At 35.3% G+C, this 23536-nt stretch overlaps 2 protein-coding genes across 2 annotated transcripts; one reads left to right on the top strand and one right to left on the bottom strand.

Moving 5' to 3' along the window:
* Nucleotides 1-99: 99 nt before the first annotated feature.
* LOC129237504 (EP300-interacting inhibitor of differentiation 3) lies at nt 100-22381 on the bottom strand. Its single transcript, XM_054872298.1, has 5 exons — nt 22150-22381; nt 1027-1259; nt 805-972; nt 378-710; nt 100-318 (listed from the first exon to the last, which is right to left on the bottom strand). The coding sequence occupies exons 1-5, from the start codon at nt 22238-22240 to the stop codon at nt 253-255; spliced, it is 891 nt and encodes a 296-aa protein (XP_054728273.1). The 5' UTR covers nt 22241-22381; the 3' UTR covers nt 100-252.
* On the top strand, nt 12987-14334 carry LOC129237503 (odorant receptor 7a-like). The gene is made up of 3 exons (XM_054872297.1): nt 12987-13747; nt 13828-14185; nt 14253-14334. The coding sequence occupies exons 1-3, from the start codon at nt 12987-12989 to the stop codon at nt 14322-14324; spliced, it is 1191 nt and encodes a 396-aa protein (XP_054728272.1). The 3' UTR covers nt 14325-14334.
* Nucleotides 22382-23536: the final 1155 nt, after the last annotated feature.

Genomic DNA, 23536 nt, shown 5'->3' with positions numbered 1-23536 from the left:
ACAAAAGATAAGAAATTAAGGTTTGTTTTTAAATGGACACAAGCGAGTAAGAATGTTTGGGTGCAAAATTGGCTGGCTAAAAAAAATGTAACAAAAATATCTTTGTAAAAATATGAAGTTCTCACGCTTTATTTCGAAAATAGTATTTATATATTCTTATTAAAAACAAAAGGAAATGTTTTTTTTTTTTTTTTGAAATTGTACTTTATTTTGACATGGATGGGTTCGTTGGGACTCGCCTTATCAACTTCCTCACTCGCCTTCGTTAGATTCAATTATAAGCATTGGATGATGAATTTCGTAAAAAACAATCATTTCCTGAAAATTTATAAAATTTAAAGTTTTAACTTTTCCTTTACAATTAGGTGTATGCTTACGCGGCACTTTTCCAGATTGAGCGTGCAAATGGCTTGTGTGGTTTCTTTGACGGCGTTAACCTCGCCACTATGAACCAATCGTACATGTGGATAATTGTCGGGGCCAGTTTCAATCGCAAGACGATTGTCACGTACCAGAAAAGCTATTTGAAAGGCATTTTCCACGGTATTCATAAATTTTTTCGGATCGATAATAAGTTGATAATAAGGTATTGGCTCATTGCCATTATTTTTAAACATTTCAACTAATTGTTTATGTACGATATTTAGCTTTTCGGCTCCTTTGTTGTGGCGTTGCAGCTTATCTACACGCTCGGGACGTTTCTCTTCCGCCTGTATAAAGAAGAAATTAAGTTTCTTTGTTAATACATTGAAATTTTGAGAGTTGTAATTTTTCCTGTAACTTGCGCCTTTCTTGAACACCAACCTGTTCTGCTTTTTTGCGTTGCTGTCGCTCCTTTGCGACACGTTCTTTCAGCTCAACCTTATATGACCCAAGCATTGTGGATTTTGCTCGTGCCGTGCGTGCAATGGCGCATGCGACATCCGTGAATGGTTTCCAATCATCATCGCCCTGCCTAGCTACAGTTTGACGCTAGAAGAGAATATTGTGGAACAAATTTGTAATGGGAGTATATTCTTGTCTTACGATTGCATTCTGATAAATTTGCTCGCTGAAAGATCCCATTAGCGAGCTCTGTTGAAAAACCTTGGACATTAGCTCGTGATTCATTTTGAGCAGTTGGACATCACGCGTAACTTCGCTGGTGTGCTCTGCCCGATCGGTAACGTTGCCCTCGCCATGAATGATATCTGACTTTTTTACGACATTGGAAAGTTCATTGAGTGTGTCTTCGACACTTTGTACCGTTAAACGATTTTCTGTGGAAATAAAACATAAGTGAAACGAATTTCAATACAAGGGTGTAAAGGTTATGAAAATTACTATAAACAAGTCTCCTAACGATGTTAGCGCGGAGTTGGTAATGTTTTTTTTTGTTATCAAATAAAACAGGTCTAGTAAATTAAGGAACGATTCATTTATTCATGACAACATGATCAACAGCGCCTGATGGTCAGAATGAAACCTATGCACTTAGGGATACCCATTGCGCTTATCAACAACGGTTTCAACTGCTATCAATACCAAGCACCAAATATTACAGTGCAAAGAATGGGGTTCACAGCCCTAAATAAGGCTAGATAGATAATATATAACAGCCTTTGGGCTGGAAAAATCTATTCCGATTAGTTATTACAGCCTGTTGTGGAAACCGATGTTTCAACTGCGTGAGGCCATCTTCCTATAATCATCTCGATCGATAAGCCTTCCAACTTGGACGATTTCGCAAAATTTACTGAGAATACCTTTGCTTTGCTTCCAAATCCTCCCGGTGCACAATTTGACAGATGTCAATTAGAAAGTAATTATTGCTACAACTGGTTATTTATTATTTTTTTTTTTAAACTTAAATAACAATAGAATTGCTAAATAAACAAAAAGAAGCTTTCAGCTGGCTGGTGAAGAATTCCTGGTTTATATAGGTCGTAGAAGATCAGAGTCCTTCAGAAATTTATAGATTTTCGAAATGTTGGAATCGGAAGGGTTAATTATATTAATAGCGATAGTGTATCATGACCGTCAAAATTCTGCTGTCTTTGTCTATCTATTAGTCCAGGGCAAAAGGCTAACAAGTGCAGGATACTGACTGGAGTATTACAAAATGGACACAGGCTTGGTTGCCTCCCTTGCAGTAGATATGCATTGGTGATTACACTGTGACCAATGCGTAGGCGAGTATATGGCGTAGTATAGTTAGATGGGAGGGATGATAGATAAGTTGGTTTAGTACGATTAGGATTAATCCTGGAGTAATGGTGGCTATAGTGAAACCAGTCAGTTACTAGTTTGGTTTGCCTATGCTGCTTTATAAGTCGATAAACATCATTTTTACATAAAAGATTTGATGTGATCGTAGGAGTAATGCTCATATCCTTGGCAGTATTATCAGCGATTGTATTGCCGTTGATGCATGAATGCCCTGGTACCCACATGATTTTGATATTATGAGGGTGAGAAATCAGGATATTTCTTATGGTTCCAATAATGTGGTTGGAGTTATTATAGTTCTTTATGGCCTGAAAACAGGACATACTGTCTGTGCATATAATATATTTCCCCTTCGATTTTGCCGAATACTGCATGGCGTAGAGAACTGCTGTTGCTTCAGCGGTGAAAATTGAACAAAACGGAAGTAGTAGTCCATACGATATAGGCTCTCCATTCTCTTTCACGACAGCAAATGAAGTGTAATTCGCTTTGGAACCATCGGTGAAGATTAGCTGCCAACTAGTGCTTTAAAGCAAAAGATGAAATTTATAAAAAATGTGCGCAATACTCTGCCGATGTCGTAGTAGATGGCCATGTCTCGTCGATAATAGTCTTAAGGGCAGTCCATTGTCTTTTGCAAAAGAGGCGCATTCGGAAATTGATGAAGCTATCTTAGGAGTCCGTGCACGCACGGCAGCTGGTTATTTAATTCCAGCATTTCTATCTGAAGTTTAGCGGAGATCCAACGTGAGTGATCATCGACACTTTCGAGACGCACAAATGATATCCATTATTTGTCTTAATACAAACGAAGAGCTCCGGCTATATCGTAAGACTTGATACTGGTGCAATTACGTCCTGGATATTGTGTCAGGTTAAACTTAGCGTTCTATTATAATTTCCTACGACTGTTACCCTTCTGTCTACTGTTAGATGACAGCGGCTACAATTGTTAGAACAACAACATGTTAAAGGGCATCTTTAGACTCAGACATAGCAAACACCTGGCCAGTATGCGTGAACAACCCTCTTGCTAAATTATCTGATTACATTCTTTATTAATTACATTTAAGCAGTATACCTCAAACGCCTATTGAATTGAACCAGAGGTCCCTTTCTTGAATTTTGTATTCATTTATTTAATAATCTAAAAATGAAATATTTCTTACAGACTATGAAAAACAGATCAATGCTAAACAAATCAATTAAAGTTACAAAGAAATAATTTTAGAGAAAACTCAGAGACTTGTTTAACAACTAATTAAGTAACACTTTGGAGTAGGACTTTGTGGGAGTAAAATCTAGGGCAATATGATTTGAAAGCATACTAAATTCTCTCTAAGTTCTAGAAATCGGAGTATTAGAAGCAATAATTACTTCTAACTTCGGTCCGGCCGCCGTAGCCGAATGGGTTGGTGCGTGATTACCATTCGGAATTCACAGAGAGGTCGTTGGTTCGAATCTTGGTGAAAGCAAAATTAATAAAAACATTTTTCTAATAGCGGTCGCCCCTCGGCAGGCAATGGCAAACCTCCGAGTGTATTTCTGCCATGAAAAAGCTCCTCATAAAAATATCTGCCATTCGGAGTCGGCTTGAAACTGTAGGTCCCTCCATTTGTCCACAAATAGGAGGAGGAGCTCGGCCAAACACCTAACAGAAGTGTACGCGACAATTATTTATTTTTTTTTTAATTACTTCTAACTATCGCTAACCAGAAAATATCATGATTTCGTAAGCTTCGCTGAGGAATATTGAAATTAATTTTCTCGAGTAACGATCGATTATCAAATCGAAAATGAAGTGAGGGAGAGAACAGTTATTTTCTAGTTATTAAATTAACGAGCAAGCAGCGAACGAAAGAATAATTTCTGGACACGTTCCTGGCTACTAATATGGCAAGCATAATATGGTCTCCAAATAAAGACGGCATATTCCACCTTCGAGCGCACAGGAGAAGTATGGATCAACTAAGTCTGATCTAAGACAACGAATACAGAATATGACTTTGAAATGGTGTAAATTAAATGTCTGTGAGAAGAGAATTTAAAGTCAAATTCCACACCAAGATCAATCATGTCACTTACATTGGATAATCTAGAACCATAGGTATAAGAAAGCAAGATTTATAATAAGAAACATAAAAACACTTGCTTATACAGGGTGGCTGATGAAAGCCGCTACCAAAAAAAAATTGAATAACTTTTTTTCTTTTTAAGTTATCTGTTCCATTTTTGTTTTAATTTGCAGACTGATCTTTAAAATTTATTAAAATGGATAACTGGGACACGCAAACAAGAATTTGGATAGTCCGCCGCTATCACGCACTGGAGTCCGTAGTTTTGGTACAAAGAGAGTACAGGCGGATGTTTGGCGGCGATCCTCCGAGCAGATGGACCATAATGAGACTGGTGAATAATTTTGCTGAGCAAGGAACAGTCGCAAGAAGGCCTTATCATCGAAACCCACCAGTTCGGACGGAGGAAACGATCGCTGCTGTAGCTGCAGCTATACAAAGCAATCCAAGGGTTTCAACAAGAAGCTTATCTGCTCAATTTGGTGTCAGCCGACAGTCTTTGCAAACAATAATGCACAAAGATTTAGACTTATTTCCCTACAAAATTCAAATGGTTAACAAACTGAATGCAGCAGACTTGCCGATTCGCTTGGAATTTTGCCAGAAGATCCTGCAAATGGTGGAAGAAGACCAAAACATGTTAAACTGCCTTTTCATGTCTGATATGGGACATTTCGATTTAAACGGCAATGTGAACAAACAAAATTGTCGAATATGGAGTACTTCTAACCCACAGATACTCCACGAGACGGAATTGCATCCTCTTCGCGTGACAGTGTGGTGTGCGGTTTCTTCACGCTGTATTGTCGGGCCTTATTTTTTTGAAGAAAATGGTCACACCGTTATGGTTACTGGAGACCGTTATTTGAAAATGCTGAAAGAATTTTTCTATCCAGAACTACGCCGAAAGATAATTCCTTTCAACTCTGTGTGGTTTCAACAAGATGGGGCAACGTCTCACATAGCCCAGAGTGTTATGACAGAGTTGCGACGAAAATTTCCCAATAAACTGATTTCAAGAAACTCCGAATTTCGTTGGCCCCCCAGGTCGCCTGACCTTACTGCACCTGACTTTTTCTTGTGGGGTTTATGTAAACAAGAAGTTTATAAAACAAAGCCAACAAATTTGGATGAACTAAAACAATCCATTCGGGCAACAATTGCGGCTATTCCTGTCGCAACTCTCAAAGCAGCAATGAACAACTTTTTACTAAGATGCCGCACTTGTGTCAACGAGCATGGGGGGCATTTAAATTCAATTATTTTTAAAACTATTATAGTTAAGCTACATTTAATAAAATTTAATGGCCTTCAACTTGAAAAAAAAAAAAAAAATAAATGAATTCCATACACTAAAAAAAAAGTTATTTGAGTTTCTTAATGTAGCAAAATTCATCAGCCACCCTGTATTTAATTTTAATTTCTTTATTGTACACCAAGCAACGACATTATATAAGTAGTATCTGAATCAGATTGATGATTATAGAGTCTGCTGTACTTGAAATTACCAAGTAAATCATCAGCATACTCGTACATTTGCATTATTAATACACCTGGAAATGTCATTATCCTCGGGGTATACCAGAGGACGCAATAAAAGAAATAGATGACGCACCATAAATATTAACAACAAATTTCCGAGAGCAGAGATAGGATTTAACTTATTTTAAAAGAGTGGAATGAAATTCCATAGCCCTCCATGTGGAAATTAAAACCTCATCAAATGATTTTGAAGTCTGTGTAGACAGTGTCAACTTGAACTTTATTTTGAAAAGCGATATACTATTTTACATATTTTACAATATTCAGAAAAGACGGCAAGATAACTTGATTTATCATTCTTGAAACCATGTAGGTATACAGAGATTAAACGATTCACTGCAAAATAAATTCTATCTTTCACAATAAGTTCAAATAATTTTGAAACTGTGGATGATTGGAGATTGGTCGATAATTATTCTTAATTATTACCACTTTTGAATACTCGACTAATAGCTCTTACTTTCCTGGCTTCTATGAACACTCCCCGTTAAAGGGATTTAGTGCACATAAATAAAATTTAGAATTTAGATTTGATGCTTTTGTTATATTTATTTATTAGAGGCAGGCTGGCACTATCTAGATTAGTGTATGTAGGTCACAAACTTGACATTACCAATCAGTAAATTTGAAAATTTGATTTTTAAAATAAGTAAGTGCTGAATTTGGTTCAGACCGAACTTTATATATCAATTTTCAAAGCACTTTTGCCAATCAGAAGTCCAAACCTCAAAAACAAGCTGTTTAAACGCTTCAACAGCTTCTTCCGGCGTTGAAAAACGTTGACCTCGCATTTTATTTTTGATGCTTGGGAACTAAAAGCAATTACTAGTTGCTAAATCAGGACTGTAAAGCGGATGAACTTGTGATTTTTATGCAAATTATATGGTTAGCAACGCTTTCCGCTTTGCTTTGTTATTCGTTCAAAGTATCGTTCGGGAAGGTATTATAATAAAAACGAATTTGCAAATTAAGAAACAAATTAATAATAATTTTTCATTATGAACGATCGTGTGTTATTTCTAGTGATAATCAATAAAATAAAACGAACCAGCCATTTGGGAATTTTCATACTTGTAAGTCTCGATCAGGCATTTGTAAAAATTCTTATTAAATATTATATTTTCATTCATAGCTTTTTAGATTAAGGGGGGGGTAAGGGATAAACGCTAAAAAAAAACCACTTTTTTCATGAATTTATTGTAGCGAAACGGTTAAAGTCAGTTTATTAAAAGTTGTTGCATATTATAAAGTAACCTTTCAAGAATATTTGATAAAATTTTCATGTAAAAATATTGCAAAGTGAGCGAATGAGAGCACATTTACGTAGACGTCTTTTCAAAAATACATTTTGCAGTAGTCAGCATATCTCAGCGTAGAATCATCTGAAATCAAAAAAATCGAATAATTTAGTTAAAGTATGAGTTAAACTTCCCCCCAACGTTTATTTTGACGATTTATTTTCATTTTCAGCCATTTGGTAGTCGTTTGAAGTAAAAAGTGATTTTTGACGAAAAAATGCCGCCATTTTGTAGGTGTAAAACCACCTTAATATAAAAAAAAATGGCGAAAAAAAAACGTTGGCGGGAGGTTTTTTATATGTAAAATATGTGTGCAAAATTTCAAAAGGATCGGTTGAGTAGTTTTCAAATGCCAATGACTACGCACTTTAAAAAAAAGGTTCGAGAAAACCGCGTTTAAAGTTTGTAACGGACTACGCGCGCAACTGCTGCGTCTCGGCAGATGTTTGAGGCGGCTCGGCTTTATGCTCTATAACTTAAAAAGTTTTGCTCGGATTGACTTAAAATTTTAACACGGTATTTTTGAAATGTTTTACTACAATAACATGCAAAAAAAAAATCGATTTTTATTCCTCCTAAATATTCATCGAGATCAGCACGCAAGAAACCATTGCTGTCTGCACAAAATGCAGAAAAACGCCTATCTTTTGCTTTGAACTACATTTCCGAACCAGAAGATTATTGGGACGACGTTATACTTTGCGACGAGCCAAGGATAATGCTGTATTACAACGATGGACTGACTTGATTGGGGTTTGTAAGTGAGAATAAACCAAATTTTAAATTTTACCAAGATAACGATTTATTCATGAAAAAGCGCCTGCCAAATGTTATTGAAGCTAACGGTTATCATACCAAATATTAAATTAATCAAAAATTTTCGTATTCACATTACGAATTTAATAAAAAAACCTGTATTAAAGTGTGTAAAAACAGTTTATTGACAGTATCGAAAGAGTGTGTTATTTGTTTTTGTTGCTTTAGTTATTGTTTTTCCAAAGAATTTCGAGTTTTTTTTATTAGTACAAAAAAGAAGTCAAAGAGAAATAAAGAATGATTTTTTTTCTATTGAAATCGAAAAATTGAATTTATTTTCAATGTTAAAACTCATTATTCACATATTTTACTACTATTTACTTTACATACTACGGACGGCTTTACGGTAACTTACATACATATATTGTCATATTATATGTGTAGTATAAATTTCGGGTTTGGCTTATGTTCAGTTGCTTGGCTATTATTCGCGTCGCGGAACCAGCATTTGTCATGGATATAACACTGTCCTCAATTTGTCGCGATAATTTCTTCATGACTTTAATTACGTATTAAATTGTTTCACTAACTTCCTCTATTTTATTAAATTTAAATGTGCCGCGTTCACAGTTTGCTTTAAACTAAGTAATCTTAAAATTTTCGAGAAAAAAACCAAGGTAAATAAATTTTTTCGCTGATATTATTGAGAAAAAACTGAGATCTTGCAGGTGCAAAATTGAGTACATAGAAGTTGTTTTTGTTTTATTCGCTCATTTCCTACAATTTGTTCCTTTTTGTTTTGTGTTATTATTTATTTTACTAAGAATTGAATAAAAAATTAAATTGAAAAAAAATTTTGCGAATTGCTTTATTATTGTTACTGTTATGCACTTGGAAGTGTACGGAGTACAAACATGTACTCATTTGTGCACCCCACTGTATATTGTCATATTATATGTGTAGTATAAATTTTGGGTTTACGCCCTTTATTAGCTGTTTAGCCGTGCTCCTCCTCCTACTTGTGGTGTGCGTATCCAAATGGAGGGTCCTACAATTGTAAGTCGACTCCGAACGTCAGATGGGTTTTTATGAGGAGCTTTCTCATGGCAGAAATACACTTGGAGGTTTGCCATTGCTTACCGAAGGGCGACTGCCATTAGAAAACTCGTTTTCTATCATTTGGTGTTTCATGCTTGGAGATTCGAGGAGTCACGCCCCAACCAATTCGTCTACGCGCCCACCCCAAATATTATTACACACATTAACTAAATTGACCCTATTTTGCTTATTTTTACTACCTTTAGGCGAGAAGAAACGCAACCTTTAAGAGACAGTGACAAAAATTCACAAATTCCACTTATAATTCAATTATGGGTTGGTGTCGAAATTCTGTCTGTACAAAATTCTAAAAACAACTTTTTTTAAATTCTGCTTTTTTAAAATTCTGCTTTTTTAAAATTCTGCTTTCAAAATTCTGTATTACAAAATACTGTATTAAAATATAATGTTAACAATGTTAAAGAGGTAATGTAATTATTTAATTTATTATTATTATTATTTTTTATTATTATTCGAGATATTAAATAAAAAATAATAATTTTTTCTTCAGTTTCGATAGAATCTACAGTATTTTTGCGTAGAATTTCTTTTAGCGTGGCCGGCCTTCGGCCGCGCTTCAAAAAAATAACCCTCATCAGTCCAACTCCGGCTACGCAATCCACAGTATTTTTGCGTAGAACTCTTCTAAATAAAAAACGAACAGCTGCGAAGAATTATTAAAAAAAGAAATGAATTAAGCCACACTACATATTTAAAAAGAATTGCAAAAAATATTGTAATTGGCTAAACTAAAATATTGTTATCGCTTAAACATACCTATATGTATATTTATGAATTAAATGTTTATTTTGTTACTTCTTGTATGACGAAAATCACAAAACTTGAATAAAGCAGAATTTTTCGCATTAAACATGCAGAATTTTGAAAAAGCAGAATTTTAGAAAGCAGAATTTTAAAAAGCAGAATTTTAGAAAGCAGAATTTTGAAAAAGCAGAATTTTAAAAAGCAGAATTTTTTTGCAATTTACAGAATTTTGTAAAACAGAATAATGACACGCTCCCTTGAATTATGTCTTTTGACAGTGAATAATATTCTATGTAAATAAGTATATTAGAATATTTTTATTTAGTTATTTGAAGTTTGTTTCCTGATATGAAAGACCGAAATATTAGTTATAAATGTCTTATATTAATTCGATGCTGTAAAAACCAAATATTTTTTTTATATTTTTGTTAAATTTTAAATAACTTAAAATTAAAAATTAACACTGTAATACGCCTTGAAATATCATCACACAAAGCGGCAACAACATTTTGCTGTTCCTGAGCCTTATTTATATTAGTCATTGTGTTGTTCGGACACTAGCTCCTGTGTTTCATAAACTTTTTCAAATCCATCGTTAAGGCATATACTTGTCCTTACCACTAATAACTCGTACCCGTAGAATTTCTTTTCATAGTTTAGAGTTTTAAATACATATACGAATCACGGCATGCAAAGGGTCTTTCAAAAGTGACGCTTAGATATCAGTAGTGATTAATTTCTAGACGGTACCGTTTTCATGTCATCTTTGACATTTTTCAAGTAGACGTATATACAATTTTAACCATGGATATTTACACGATACAACGCGTTAAAATTATTGAAATATTATGAAAATTGTCGATCTTTAAGAACAACAGATGATTGTTATTTTTGTAAAACGGACGTAAACGGTCATCATTATAAAACTCGAAAGCACATAAAGTATGCTGATGTTGCAAATGTTAAGAACCCCGTAGTCTTGGACGATATGATTGACTCAACTGCAGGTCATGAACTGAAGGAAGTTCAACTCATTGCTGATGGTGATCAAACTGATAACAATAAACCTGATGATGAAGAGTACTTTCCGTCTGGTTCTAAGTCTTCAGAACGACACATTGTATCAAATTCAGATTTTCAGGATCTTTCTCGTGATTTACTTCTATCGGGAAGACAATCTGAAACGCTCGCTTCTCGATTTAAACAATGGAATTTAGTTGATGACGACTTAAGATGAATGATGATGATCGAATTTCTTACAGAGAAGTATTCAAAACTGATGAAGATTCCAAAGGGGCGTTTCCAATGCATTTTTAAGTTTGGAACCAGTTCCGTTGTGTACTGCACCGTACCGCACCGTACCATACCGTACAATGCTCTGCACTGCACAATACTCCAATAAATATTATGCCTTTATAATGACACTTGCTATCATTTTCATGCTTCGAAACGCATACCAAATCTCGTAGTAAAAAAAAAGAAAAAATCTTAAAACCCACACAACTCTATTAATTTTAATTCAATTACAGTCAAATATAGCTCATTTGACACAAAATTAAATTTACTATAACAGTAGTGTACTAAAAAAAATCCTCAATATCGGATAATATCGTAAAAATTATGTCAAAGTCAAAAAAATAGAGAATAAATAAAAAAAATCCAAATACTTCCGTCTACAGTCTCGTCAGTTGTCATTTCAGAAAAATTGTCAACACACTGTCAAAAAGGCTTGTTTTTGTTCTTTCGAACTAAAAAAGCAAATTCGAAATCGGATGGAAATTGGCGAAGTTAGGAGTTATTCTTCACATCAACCTATTGAAAAACGGTTTTATGGCCATAAAATGAGATTTTGGGGGTGTATTGGAAATTTCTCCTATACCATTTTTTTTAGTTTTTCTATAGCCACAAGTTGTGCTAGGTCTCCATAAAAGTATATTTAATTTTTTTTTTGTCACACAGTGTAATTGATAAGTAATATCTGGTTTTTTTGCTTGTGTTATTCAAATCGAAGCAGATATGGCGCAGCACTGATATCAGTAATATCAAATACCAAACATATTTTCGCCTCCACTTAATTTAAAGAAAAACTTAAACAAACCCTTCAATAATAAAGATTACTACATATACTTTTAAATTATAATTACAAGCTGGAATACCGTCGCCTCTCTTAATTACAATTATCGAAGTAGTCACCTCCCTTGGGAAATTTTAAATCAATATTGCAATTTCTCAATGACTAATCGCAGTTTATGTATGTACGTAATTATGGGAGGAAGGTGTTAAAAAAGGGGTAAAATTTTAGTATTACATGAAGGGGTTAGTTTTTGAATGTAATTATGTGAGCGAACAAAACTATATTTTTCAATTTGAGTTTAAGTAGTAACACCAAAGAAGAAAGAGAATAAAAAATAGATTTGATGGGCAGTGAAGATGAAATAAAATGGAGTTCGAGGCAAAGTACTTCTTTACACCAAACCGTTGAAAAACAGGAGATACTTCATGTAATATCTTTCAACTTTTTAATGCTTTCCTCAAAACAAAACAAAACATATACAAGTATAATTGGCGTCTAAATTTTTGTTAATATACTTCTCATAAATGAAATGGGAATTTATTTTTAATTTACACCCCCGCTATCCAAATATAGACTAATAACATACTTTGAGTATAAACACTAGGATGAAAGCAAATGTTTTTTTATAGCGGTCGCCCTCCCTTCCTATCTAGGAAAATATTAGGACGAATACCTCAAAGTGGAGGAGTAGTTCGACTCCGATTCAATCAATAATAGTCCCTAAATGTCCAGTCGAAACAGCTACATCCTTTCTAGACCAAGATGTTCTATCTTTTATGATATGATTATGTTATGGTACCTCTAATAACGGCCTTACTGCTCATGCTTCTCTTTAAATTGTTTGGGACAATAACACCGCCTCATATTGCTTTATCGCATCACATATTTATGATTATTTTATATATATATCTTAGTTATGTTATTTTTTAGGCAATTTTAGGCTTGGCATAAGTTTGGTTACTTCGATTAATCATAATAAAATAATGATACACTTCCTAACAATAGCGTTGAAGAAGTGACACGGAATGTTAATCTTTTTGACGACGCCTATGGTTTACTCAGCTTTCTTTTACTGAATTTTCGTGCTATAAAAGCCTATTTTGAAAGAAAGATTCCACAGTAAGTTGTCTAGCAAAAATCTTTGTTACTGGTGATTAGTTAAGCAAAAACATGTTTGAGCTACTAACTGGACACGGCGTTGATAACCTTCGTTCAAGTGATGCGTTTATTTATCTCTTCAAGGGATATACTATTGTGGGCACAAACCCACCAATGGATGCAGGCCCGCTTTACTATATTTGGTCAGCGTTTCTTAATACGAATGCCGTTATATTCTCACCATTTCTTTGCGGTGTGGGTTACATTTTAAAATATATGCAACATACCATAGAAACTATGCAGCTTCTCATCGCAATACAGGCCAGTCTGAATGTGCTTGGCATACCGCCAAAAATTATAATTATGACGTTATCCTTGAAACGATTACGTAGCATGGAATCCACTTTGGCACTTATGGATGCACGTTACGCAAAGCCCGAAGATCTGAAATTGATACGTAAATCAGCAATTATGGGCAATAGATTGGTCTTCGCTTTTGGTATGGCGTACTTTTCATACTGGCTGTTAACAGGAGCATCCCGTTTAATCAATGGAAAAGTACCACTTTCACTGTGGATACCCTTTTTGGACGAGAACCGGTCATACTTCGATTTTTGTTTGCAATCAACGATCGATTTATTTTTTATGTTCTTCTTTTTATTACACCAAGTCTTAAACGATTCCTACGGATCCGTATATATTTGTGTTATACGTGCACATTTGCAACTGCTGGTACGTAGAGTTCAGCTATTGGGTAGAAACGTCGAGATGAGTAGCGATGATAAAATTAAAGAGCTTGTGGACTGTATTATCACACATCAACAGATTTTAAAGTGAGTATAATATATGTACATTTGAAAATATGTATGTACTATGTAAGTATTCCTATTGCATATGTTTTCATTTTTATTAGATTGCTAGAGGTTATCGAACCGATTATTTCGAAAACGATGTTTACACAATTTTTGATCGCCGCTTCAATATTGTGCGTGACTATGATAAATATGTTCATTTCTGATGATCTAAGTACTCAAGTCGCTTCAGGGACTTACTTTATGTGCGTGTTACTGCAGATATCTCCATGTTGTTATTTCGCTTCAGAATTGATGGCTGATAGCGAAAAGTTGCCCGATGCCATTTTTCATTCCAATTGGGTAGAGCAGGATCGATGTTTTCGCAAAATGATAATTTATTTTATGCATCGCTCTCAGTTGTCAATCCAATTGACGGCCATGAAGTTGTTTTCCATCAACGTGGCTACAAATGTTTCGGTAAGTTTCATGATTACATTCGAAAGACAAATTATAAAAAATATATACTTTTTTTAACTACTTTCAGATTGCTAAATTTTCATTTACACTATTTACTTTCATAAAAGAAATGGGTATCGGCCAAAATGCAAAAAAATAAAGGCATCAAGAAAGAAAGAAAATTGTATGCATCAAATGGGAATAAATATCAATACAGCATTGGACTTAAAGTAGCTTTATAAAGCTCGTAAAGAGCAATAAAAGATATCGTGGTAGTTCAAAATTCAAAATTCTGTTTCAATTCAAAATTAAATTTAATTCGAAATAAAGTTTTCTGTAGTCGCTTTGTTTATAGTTCTTTATTTTCATTGTGAGCAAATACACTCTAGGTGCCATAATTCTACGCTCCGACTATTTTTAAATACTATTTGTCAATGAAATTCTAACGGGAAGCTCAGCACAAATTCAAATTCATCATCTCGTTGGTCTCTATTTTTATTGTCTATTGTTTTATCCGATTGTAACGGTACTTATTTTCGGTAATACGTAGTAAGACGAGCGCTCATCATTTCCGGGGTTTCCTTTTGTGTTTTTAGAACAATTTTTTGGAAAGGAAAATTATTACTTTTTATTTAATAAGCTATTAGTTTACGAATTTTCATGTGCGGAGAACTATCGGGTGATTTTTTAGCTATTGTCTTTTTAAACAGTTGGTTTAAATAGCTGACGCACGTTTTGTTGTTGTTGTTGTAGCAGCATAAACATTCCCCATATTTACATACGGGAAATGCTGCTGGGGTGACAGTCCTTGGCCGGATATAAATCCGGGTCGTTTCGGTAACGTAGAACCGACTGTCGTGGAAACACACTTTGAACATACGCACGTTTTGTGTTTTGTTTCACTGTCAAACATCTTCAGTTTGGTCTATAATTTAACCATGAATCGTCTTACAAGCGAACAACGCTTGCAAATCATTGAATTTTATTATAAAAATGCCTGTTCTGTTAAGAAAGTTTATCGCGCGCTTCTTCCATTTTATGGTCAGTTTAATCGACCCACTGAGGCGGCTATTCGAGCTATTGTGACTAAATTTAGAACCAAATTTACATTATTGCACATCAAACCACCAACGCGCTTACGTAGAGTGCAAACTGAAGAAAATATCGCAGCTGTATCGGCCATTGTTAATGATGACCATCAATTATCGGTTCGTCGCCGTTCGCAGCAATTGGGAATCTGTTACTCAACAACGTGGAAAATTTGGCGAAAGGATTTAGGTGTGTAGCCTTTCAAAATACAGCTGGTGCAAGAATTGAAGCCGAACGAGCTACAGCAACGCAGAATTTTTGGTGAATGGGCTCTTGGAAAGTTGGCCGAAGATCCACTTTTTTATAGAAAAATTGTGTTCAGCGACGATGCTCATTTTTGGATCAATGCGTACGTAAATAAGCAGAATTGTCGATTTTGGAGTGAAGATCAGCCAGAAGAATTGCAAGAGCTACCAAAGTATCCAGAAAAGGTCATAGTTTGATGCGGTTTATGGGCTGGAGGTATCATTGTACCGTACTTCTTCAAAGATGCTGCGAATCGTAACGTAACTGTGAATGGTGAGCGCTACCGTGAAATGATATCCAACTTTTTTTTGCCCAAAATGCAAGAGCTTGACTTGCATGACATGTGGTTTTAGCAAGACGGTGCCACATGCCACACAGCACGCGTGACAATGGACTTGTTGAGAGGCGAGTTCGGTGAACATTTTATTTCACGTTCGGGACCTGTCAATTGGCCACCCAGATCGTGCGATATAACGCCTTTAGATTATTTCTTGTGGAACTATGTTAAAGCTCATGTCTATTCAGACAAGCCTGCTTCAATTAAGGCATTGGAAGACAACGTTAAAGCATTTATATGTGAGATACCGGCCGAAACATTGGAAAGAGTATGCCAAAATTGGACTAAGCGGATGGACCATTTGAAGCGCAGTCGCGGCTAATATTTGCATGAAATAATCTTGATCTGATAAATTGAGATTTGCGAGAGCAAAAACATAAAAAAATTGTGGAAAGAAGGCAAAAACTATCGACAATAGGAAGAACACCAAGCAGAGCATGAAAATCAGTTCCGACAGAAATTCTAAACCTCAAAAATACCAGAATTATAACTTCAAGGTTAAAAGTAGGGCCTCCGTGTAAATTAACAGCAAGGGAAAATCTCAGTATTATCGGGCTTCTTCAAAGTGAAAGATGAAATATGCTTCAAAAATATATTATTACTTCAACTGCAAGAGGAGTCTTAAGAAAAGCCGGCTATCATGGAACAGTTGGTAGGAGTTTGCCCTAATAAATGGGCAAAAGCGCATTGCCTTACCAAATGAGCATTAAACAAGCATGCAGAATTTTGGAGAAAGGTTTTTTCGGATGAAAGCAAGTTTCGCATTTTGGTATCGAAGAAGTAAAAATTGTGAAGAGGGAACCTGGTACAAACGCGTTGTAGGTTGATGGTGCGGGGGTATATGGCAGCTGGTGGTATTGGAAAATTGCAGTTTATTGATTCAAGAACGGAGAGGTTTGCTCATTTGGATATTTAAAAAAAAAAAATTAAAGCAAGGTGTTGAGATGCTGGGGTTATCAAATGTATACTGCTTTCAACAAGAAAACGACCCCAAGCATACGGCTGATATAGTTAAGTTATGGTTTCTCTAATGGTAAACTCTCTCCCCCAATAGGATTAGGGAAGTGTTGTTGTTTTAGCAGTTAAACAGTGCGGTTCAGCGTAGACGATCTTCATCATCTAACTTATCGATTATAAATTTTGTATAAATGAGTGTACAATTTTGAGTTTGTTATTTCTGCGCTTCAAATTAAATATATTATTTTTCTTGTTAAATGGTATGTTCTTAAATGAATTATGCATTTATTTAATAATTTTAATGTCGTTATATAGTTAATAATATAACAAAAATAATTTCAAAAACTTAACAACTAACAAATGCCAAATAGATTTAAAAAGACTTAAAGCATTTAAAAGACTTAGCACGCAAGAATGACCGAATTCACGACAATTAGAGCCTCGGGAGATGATAGACTACAAGGTTTGGCCATCCGAAGCAAAACTGTAATCGCACAGCTTTGGCTGTTACGTCATAGGGGGATTAGACAGAGAGAAAGGCGAATTAAATGAAAAGAAAATGTGTTAGTAAGATTAGTTGAATAGACGGCAACGAATTGTCATCAGAGAACATCAATATTTATTAACTTTGTTATTTTATCTTTAAGAATGAGTTGTTGTTTAGTTTATTGTGATTAGAAAAGTTTCAAATAAAATTTTTAGGACTTTCAAATCGACGAAAATAGGGGGTGTATGTAGACTTTTGTCCACCACATGTACATTGTTGAAAACCGATATGCCATCAGCATGTTACATATATCCCCTACAATACAGTGCTGAGCACTTTCGACAAAAATTCCAACACATTTACAAGTATTTTATTAGTCTATAACACTAGTTTACACCTAAAATGGTCCTCGGTCAAAAGGCGTTTTTTAAACTAATTTGAGGTCGCTGAAACCAAAAATGAATTTTATTTTTTTTTTTCAAAGAACGGTTTCCGAGATATTCCTAAAAAACCTGTTTTTTGGGCAATAGTGCAGTTATTGCCTGCAATCTTGAAAACAGTGCGCGCCATTTCTTTGAAGTGCATAAATTTCGAAAGGCACACATATAACCTACATGGCAATATATAATTCGTGTCAATAGAAGTCGTAGTTTTCGCAAAACAGCTGTTGAAAGTAAACAAAAAGGCATTTGTGATTTTTTTTCTTAATTATCAAAGTTTATTAACTTTTTTCTTGAATAAAAATTTTTTTTTATATCGACATAAGATAAGTTTTCTAAAAGACAATTATGTCACCTACATTTTAAGTCTAAGTTTGTCTGAATCGACGAAAAATTGTAGAAATTATGACCCATAAAGTCAACACGTGTTATTTTGCAGCTTTTGACTTGGCTATGTTTGAGGTCGAAAATGCGCTTTTACTCTCAAACTTCTTTTTTTATGTTGCACGAAGTTGCATCCAGCAGTAGTCGCTCATCATTCCTTGATCCCAAAAGCCCTCATAACGCTTTTCAATCCTAGCAATATCTTGATGAAATCGCTCGCCTTGTTCACCACTTTCAGTTCCCAAATTCTGAGGAAAAAAATCCAAATGACTGTGGAGTAGGTGCATTTTTAACGACATGCGAACACCTGTTAACAAAAACAAAGTTAATTGTAAATTTTCCAATCAATTTATATGATAAATATATTTTGGAGTATGTACGTTTTATAGTTCGGAACTGTCAAGGCATTGTTGAAATTCTGTGTCCGTAAACAATTTCTTTATCTGTGGACCGACGAATATACCCGCTTTGATTTTCTCTGTTAACAATCTTGGGAACTTGGTTTTCAAGTATTTAAGGGCTGTGTTTTCCGGTTTTTTTGCCAAAGCTTTCACAAAATTCTTCATTAGCCCATTATGGCGCCACCGAAAAATATACACAGACATACAATGGTCATACCTAGCTCTTATTTAGCTGGAATTGGTAGAATGAGCAATTAGCTGGAATTGGTACAATGGGCAAATAAGCCTATTCTGCGATATATATATATATATATGTATATATATTTATTTGTATGAAATAAATATTGTTTTTAACTATAGTGAGCCTAAGAACAGTTATTTTGCGTGACTCAATACGCCGGCTGGCATGATTTACTTTTGTTCGAAACCGTATTGTATACATCAAAAGGATATACGACAGACGATGAAATTGTCTTCATTCACATAATACGTTATAACTTCTACAATTTTTCGTCGATTCAGACAAACTTAGGCTTAAATTGTAGATGACAAAATTGTTTTTCAGAAAACTTATCTTATGTCGATATAAAAAAATTTTTTGTTCCAGAAAAAAGTTAATAAACTTTGATAATTTAGAAAAAAACGTCAAAAATGCCTCTTTTTTTTACTTTACAGCTGTTTTGCGAAAACTACGACTTCCATTGACACGAATTATATATTGCCATGTAGGTTATATGTGTGCCTTTTGAAATTTATGCACTTCAAATAAATGGCGCGCACTGTTTTCGAGATTGCAGGTAATAACTGCACTATTGCCCAAAAAACAGGTTTTTTGGGAATATCTCGGAAACCGTTCTTAAAAAAAAAAATTCATTTTTGGTTTCAGCGACCTCAAATTAGTCTAAAAAACGCTTTTTGGTCGAGGACCATTTTTGAAAGTGAAAATTCGTAAACTAGTGTAATACATGCGCAGTATCAGAATGGCATATATTTACAACATATATTAATGCGAAAATCAAATATCTCATTTAATATTCCTTTTCAATTGTCGGTGAGAATTCTGCTATTGGTAAAAGAGAGATAGAATATCACACTAACAAGTGCAAACTATCAGTACATTCTCATGGTTAGGACAAGATGTCTTATGATGTCACCGATACAACACCTACACGATGAGGCCCTGATGCTGCCTGTTAAGGAGCATAATAACCCATGCAGACACCTGCTTGAGCCTGAGCCACCTCCCAGGCACGTCAGGGAACAGACAGCTACTGGAACGGACAGTGTACAGGCAGGCCATAAACGACATTCATCGGGAGACTCTTATCACCTTCTTAAGCTCCCGACCCCCGAATGCCGTCATCGGATTCCAACCATCACCAATCGCAGACGAAGAGCTCCAACTTCCTCGTTTCCACGACAGTCGGTTCTGCGTTACCGAAACGACCCGGATTTATATCCGGCCAAGGACTGTCACTCCAGCAGCGTTCCCCGTATGTAGGTAGGGTGAATGTTTATGCTGCTACAACAACAACAACAACAACAACAACAGCTCCAACTCCCCGGAGAGTCCCGCGTAATCTGGGCACAATTGCGTTCTGGATACTGTAGCAGATTAAACTCCTACACAGACAGGGCAAAGTTACTGCTCAACCACAACAACAACAGTCACCGAACCTAAGCCTGATTGAAAACCTTTGGGGAGATTTAAAGAAGCGCCTCGCGAAGGAAACATTGAAAAATAAGAAGGATTTATGGCAAAAAACCAAAGAAATATGGTACTCCACTCCCACAGAAACCTACCGTAGGATTCTAAATTCTATGCCAAATCGAATACAAAAGATCATTGACAATCATGGTTATTAATTAAACTTTGATAATTTAAACAGAATTTTTAATAAAATCACTAAGTTCTTTTTGTATCGTATCTATATCTATTTCATCTATATATAATTTCATGGCAACATGAATAATTCCGTTTAGTTCCTATTGTCACTAGTTTATGTTTTAAAAGATCTTTGAATTATTATTTATATGTATTATATTAATTTATGAAATTAAAAAGCTTGCAGCTTCCGTATGACCGTGGGGTACGGCAGATTTTTTATGAGGAGCTTTTTCGTGGCAGAAATACACTCGGAGGTTTGCCATTGAATGCCGAGGGGCGACCGCTATTAGAAAAATGTTTTTCTTAATTTTGGTGTTTCACCGAGATTCGAGCCGACGTTCTCTCTGTGAATTGCGAATGGTAGTCACGCACCAACCCATTCGGCTACGGCGGCCGCCTGTCTTTTACCAATAGCAATGAGAAATATATCTACTGTGCTCTAAAAGGAATAAGAAATACTTATAAGGGAATAAGAAATACTTATATTATAGTCAGTTGTCTTGTAGGGAATGTATGTGCATACAACTGCAATCCCTTTATGCCCCTACACGCGTACAAGTCAAATAGAACACCAAAATACGCGGTCACAGCGGATATGATTCTTTTAGTCGCAACGGCGCTGAATAGTCTAAAATATTGTACAGCACAACAAGAATAAATTCATTCATCAAATAATAATTTATACTTCATACTAAAGCCTTGTTTATAAATAATAAATTTGGTGATGCTTCACGATTCATACTGTTTCTATGAATGTGGGCTGAATTCCTCGAGCATTTTTGACGAATCGGATGATTATTGCTGTGGCAAGAACGCGCATCCATATATGTATGTATGTCACTTGTTCACTTTATTTATTTCTGACCAATGATGAACACTGTTCTTTTCACCAGCGTCTTTTATGCCACAGAAAGGTAAAGCCTCCCAGTCCATTAGATGCGACCTAATTAAATACTTAAAAGTAATGATCAAACCAATAGGACTCGTGTTACAATTTCGAACACACTATGAAAGTATTGCTGTTGTTGTAAGTCATCTAAAGGTAGATCAAGGAAATATACTGTTTAGATGGGGTTGGACCATAGGGATTACGCTTATGCCAAATGCAGTAATGTCGTCGGTTGTAGTTGTTGTAGCAATTTACAAAGCCATGCCAAACGCAGCGAAGTCATGTTGTTGTTGTAGCAGCATAAACAATCCCCGTGCATATACGAGGAATAGTGCTGAAGTGACAGTCCTTGGCCGGATATAAATCCGGGTCGTTCCGGTTACGTAGAACCGACTGTCGTGGGAACGGTTGTTGCAGCGAAGTCATCGTTCGTCGTCCTTTATCTCATGTAACGGTAGGCCCAGGAAACAAAGTATTAAGATGGGGTTGGACCATAGGGACTACGCTATTATAGTCTTATCCCGTTCACAAAATCATGTCAAGTGCAGTAAAGTTCTCGGTCCTCGTCGTCAATGCACTGTGTCAACTACAAAGAAGCGTTGCTCACTCTAATGCTATATATATGTATCTATATCTTTAATTTGCCGAAAAAATCCGTATTGCTTTCGAAATCGTATTATTTTCGAGTCACTGACAGAGAACTCGAGCAAGGATAAAGAAATATACATGGTGAGAAAGGAGATCGACCAGCCGGGAATGTTTACCAACCCCGTTAGATCTCTGCTGGCCATTGGTTGCTGCTATAAATCAAGTGAAAAATACTTTTCTAGAGCCATACGCAAATGTAATCGAATGCAGTTCACTCACGTATATCTCTGTTTGCTTCCATTAGGCCCTTCAGACGCTGTTTGCGGTTCAATGCCTGTGTGGCATTCAAATCATCTGAGCTGTTATTCATTGTTGTTTTTTAATATTTGCAAATACAAACTTTATTCGGTTTAATCAAAAATTTATTAAAAGTGCATAAAATTAAACAAAACCTAATCGGCGCGAATATAATATTTTGGCAAATGACAATGCTGCCAAGTGCGAACACGTTGACATTTGTCGCCAGTATTTCCGTTACTACTTAATATGGGCAAATTATTAGCCAATTGCACTTATGTGAGTTCTAACCAAGGCGAATTTATTACAGGTGACAGCAAACACATATAAGTAAAACCCTACATGTATTTGTTGTTGCGTTTGGTGCAAGCATCATGTCAAAATCAGCAAGCAAATGTAAACATACGAATGTAAACATACCAATACATACAAACAAAGCATATCATTTTGACGTAAGCCATCCCTACGGCGAAAAATTCAGCTGGGTGAATGCTGTCACCTTATTAAATCCACCTTGGTTCTAACCAAAAGTTTGGAATGACAGCAACAAATTTCATCAGTTCGCTACATGATTAAATTATAGAAGGTTAGGCAAGGAAACAGTTTTCCTTTCGTCTTGACAAATCGGCTTCCCAACTTGAAATCATGTTGCCTCTTTGCGAATAAATTGTAGAAAAAATTAAACAGTTTATTGCAAATTATTTGGTCGGCAACATAGTATCTATTTTGACATTTTGCCTTGTTATTATTTGTTGAAAGAGTGATTGGAAATATTCGAGTATCATAATAAAATTTGTGAAAGAACAATAAGACGCACGCCACAAATAGAAGGAGGAGCTCGGCCAAACACCCAAAAAGGGTACAAGCGTTTATTATATATACGCATATTATAATCAAAACGAATTAGTTTGAATGTCTTGTCGCTACTAATACTTTTAAATTCTTTGTGTAAAGTTAATAATATAGAATTTCAAAAGACATGATGTTTCAATATAATGATAATGACCTGACGTCAGACTTGTCACAATCGCGAAAAATAAAAGTAACTGATTTGAGAAAACGCCACCTTCAGTACTCAATTCGCCATGGTTGCCGTCAGTTCGCGAAGTTTCTCTTTTCTCAACAAGGCGAATTGAGTCCTGAAGGTGGCTCCATTAAAACACAATTACTTTACTCTGACGTCAGCTCCCTTTATAATACAAAAAACAGTGGTAGGAGAAATTGCATGTTTGTGAAAATTCAGCAAATGGCTTGGTAATATTGTGATTTCTGAGATTAAAAGTAAACAAACTAATGAAAACGAAGTGCGTGTTAAATTGTTCAAGTACAAATGGATATAAAGTCATTGTTATTATTTGTTGAATTCGCC

This window comes from Anastrepha obliqua, chromosome 2, assembly GCF_027943255.1.
Source record: "Anastrepha obliqua isolate idAnaObli1 chromosome 2, idAnaObli1_1.0, whole genome shotgun sequence".
Taxonomy (NCBI): domain Eukaryota; kingdom Metazoa; phylum Arthropoda; class Insecta; order Diptera; family Tephritidae; genus Anastrepha; species Anastrepha obliqua.
This window is presented reverse-complemented; position numbering and strand designations above follow the sequence as displayed.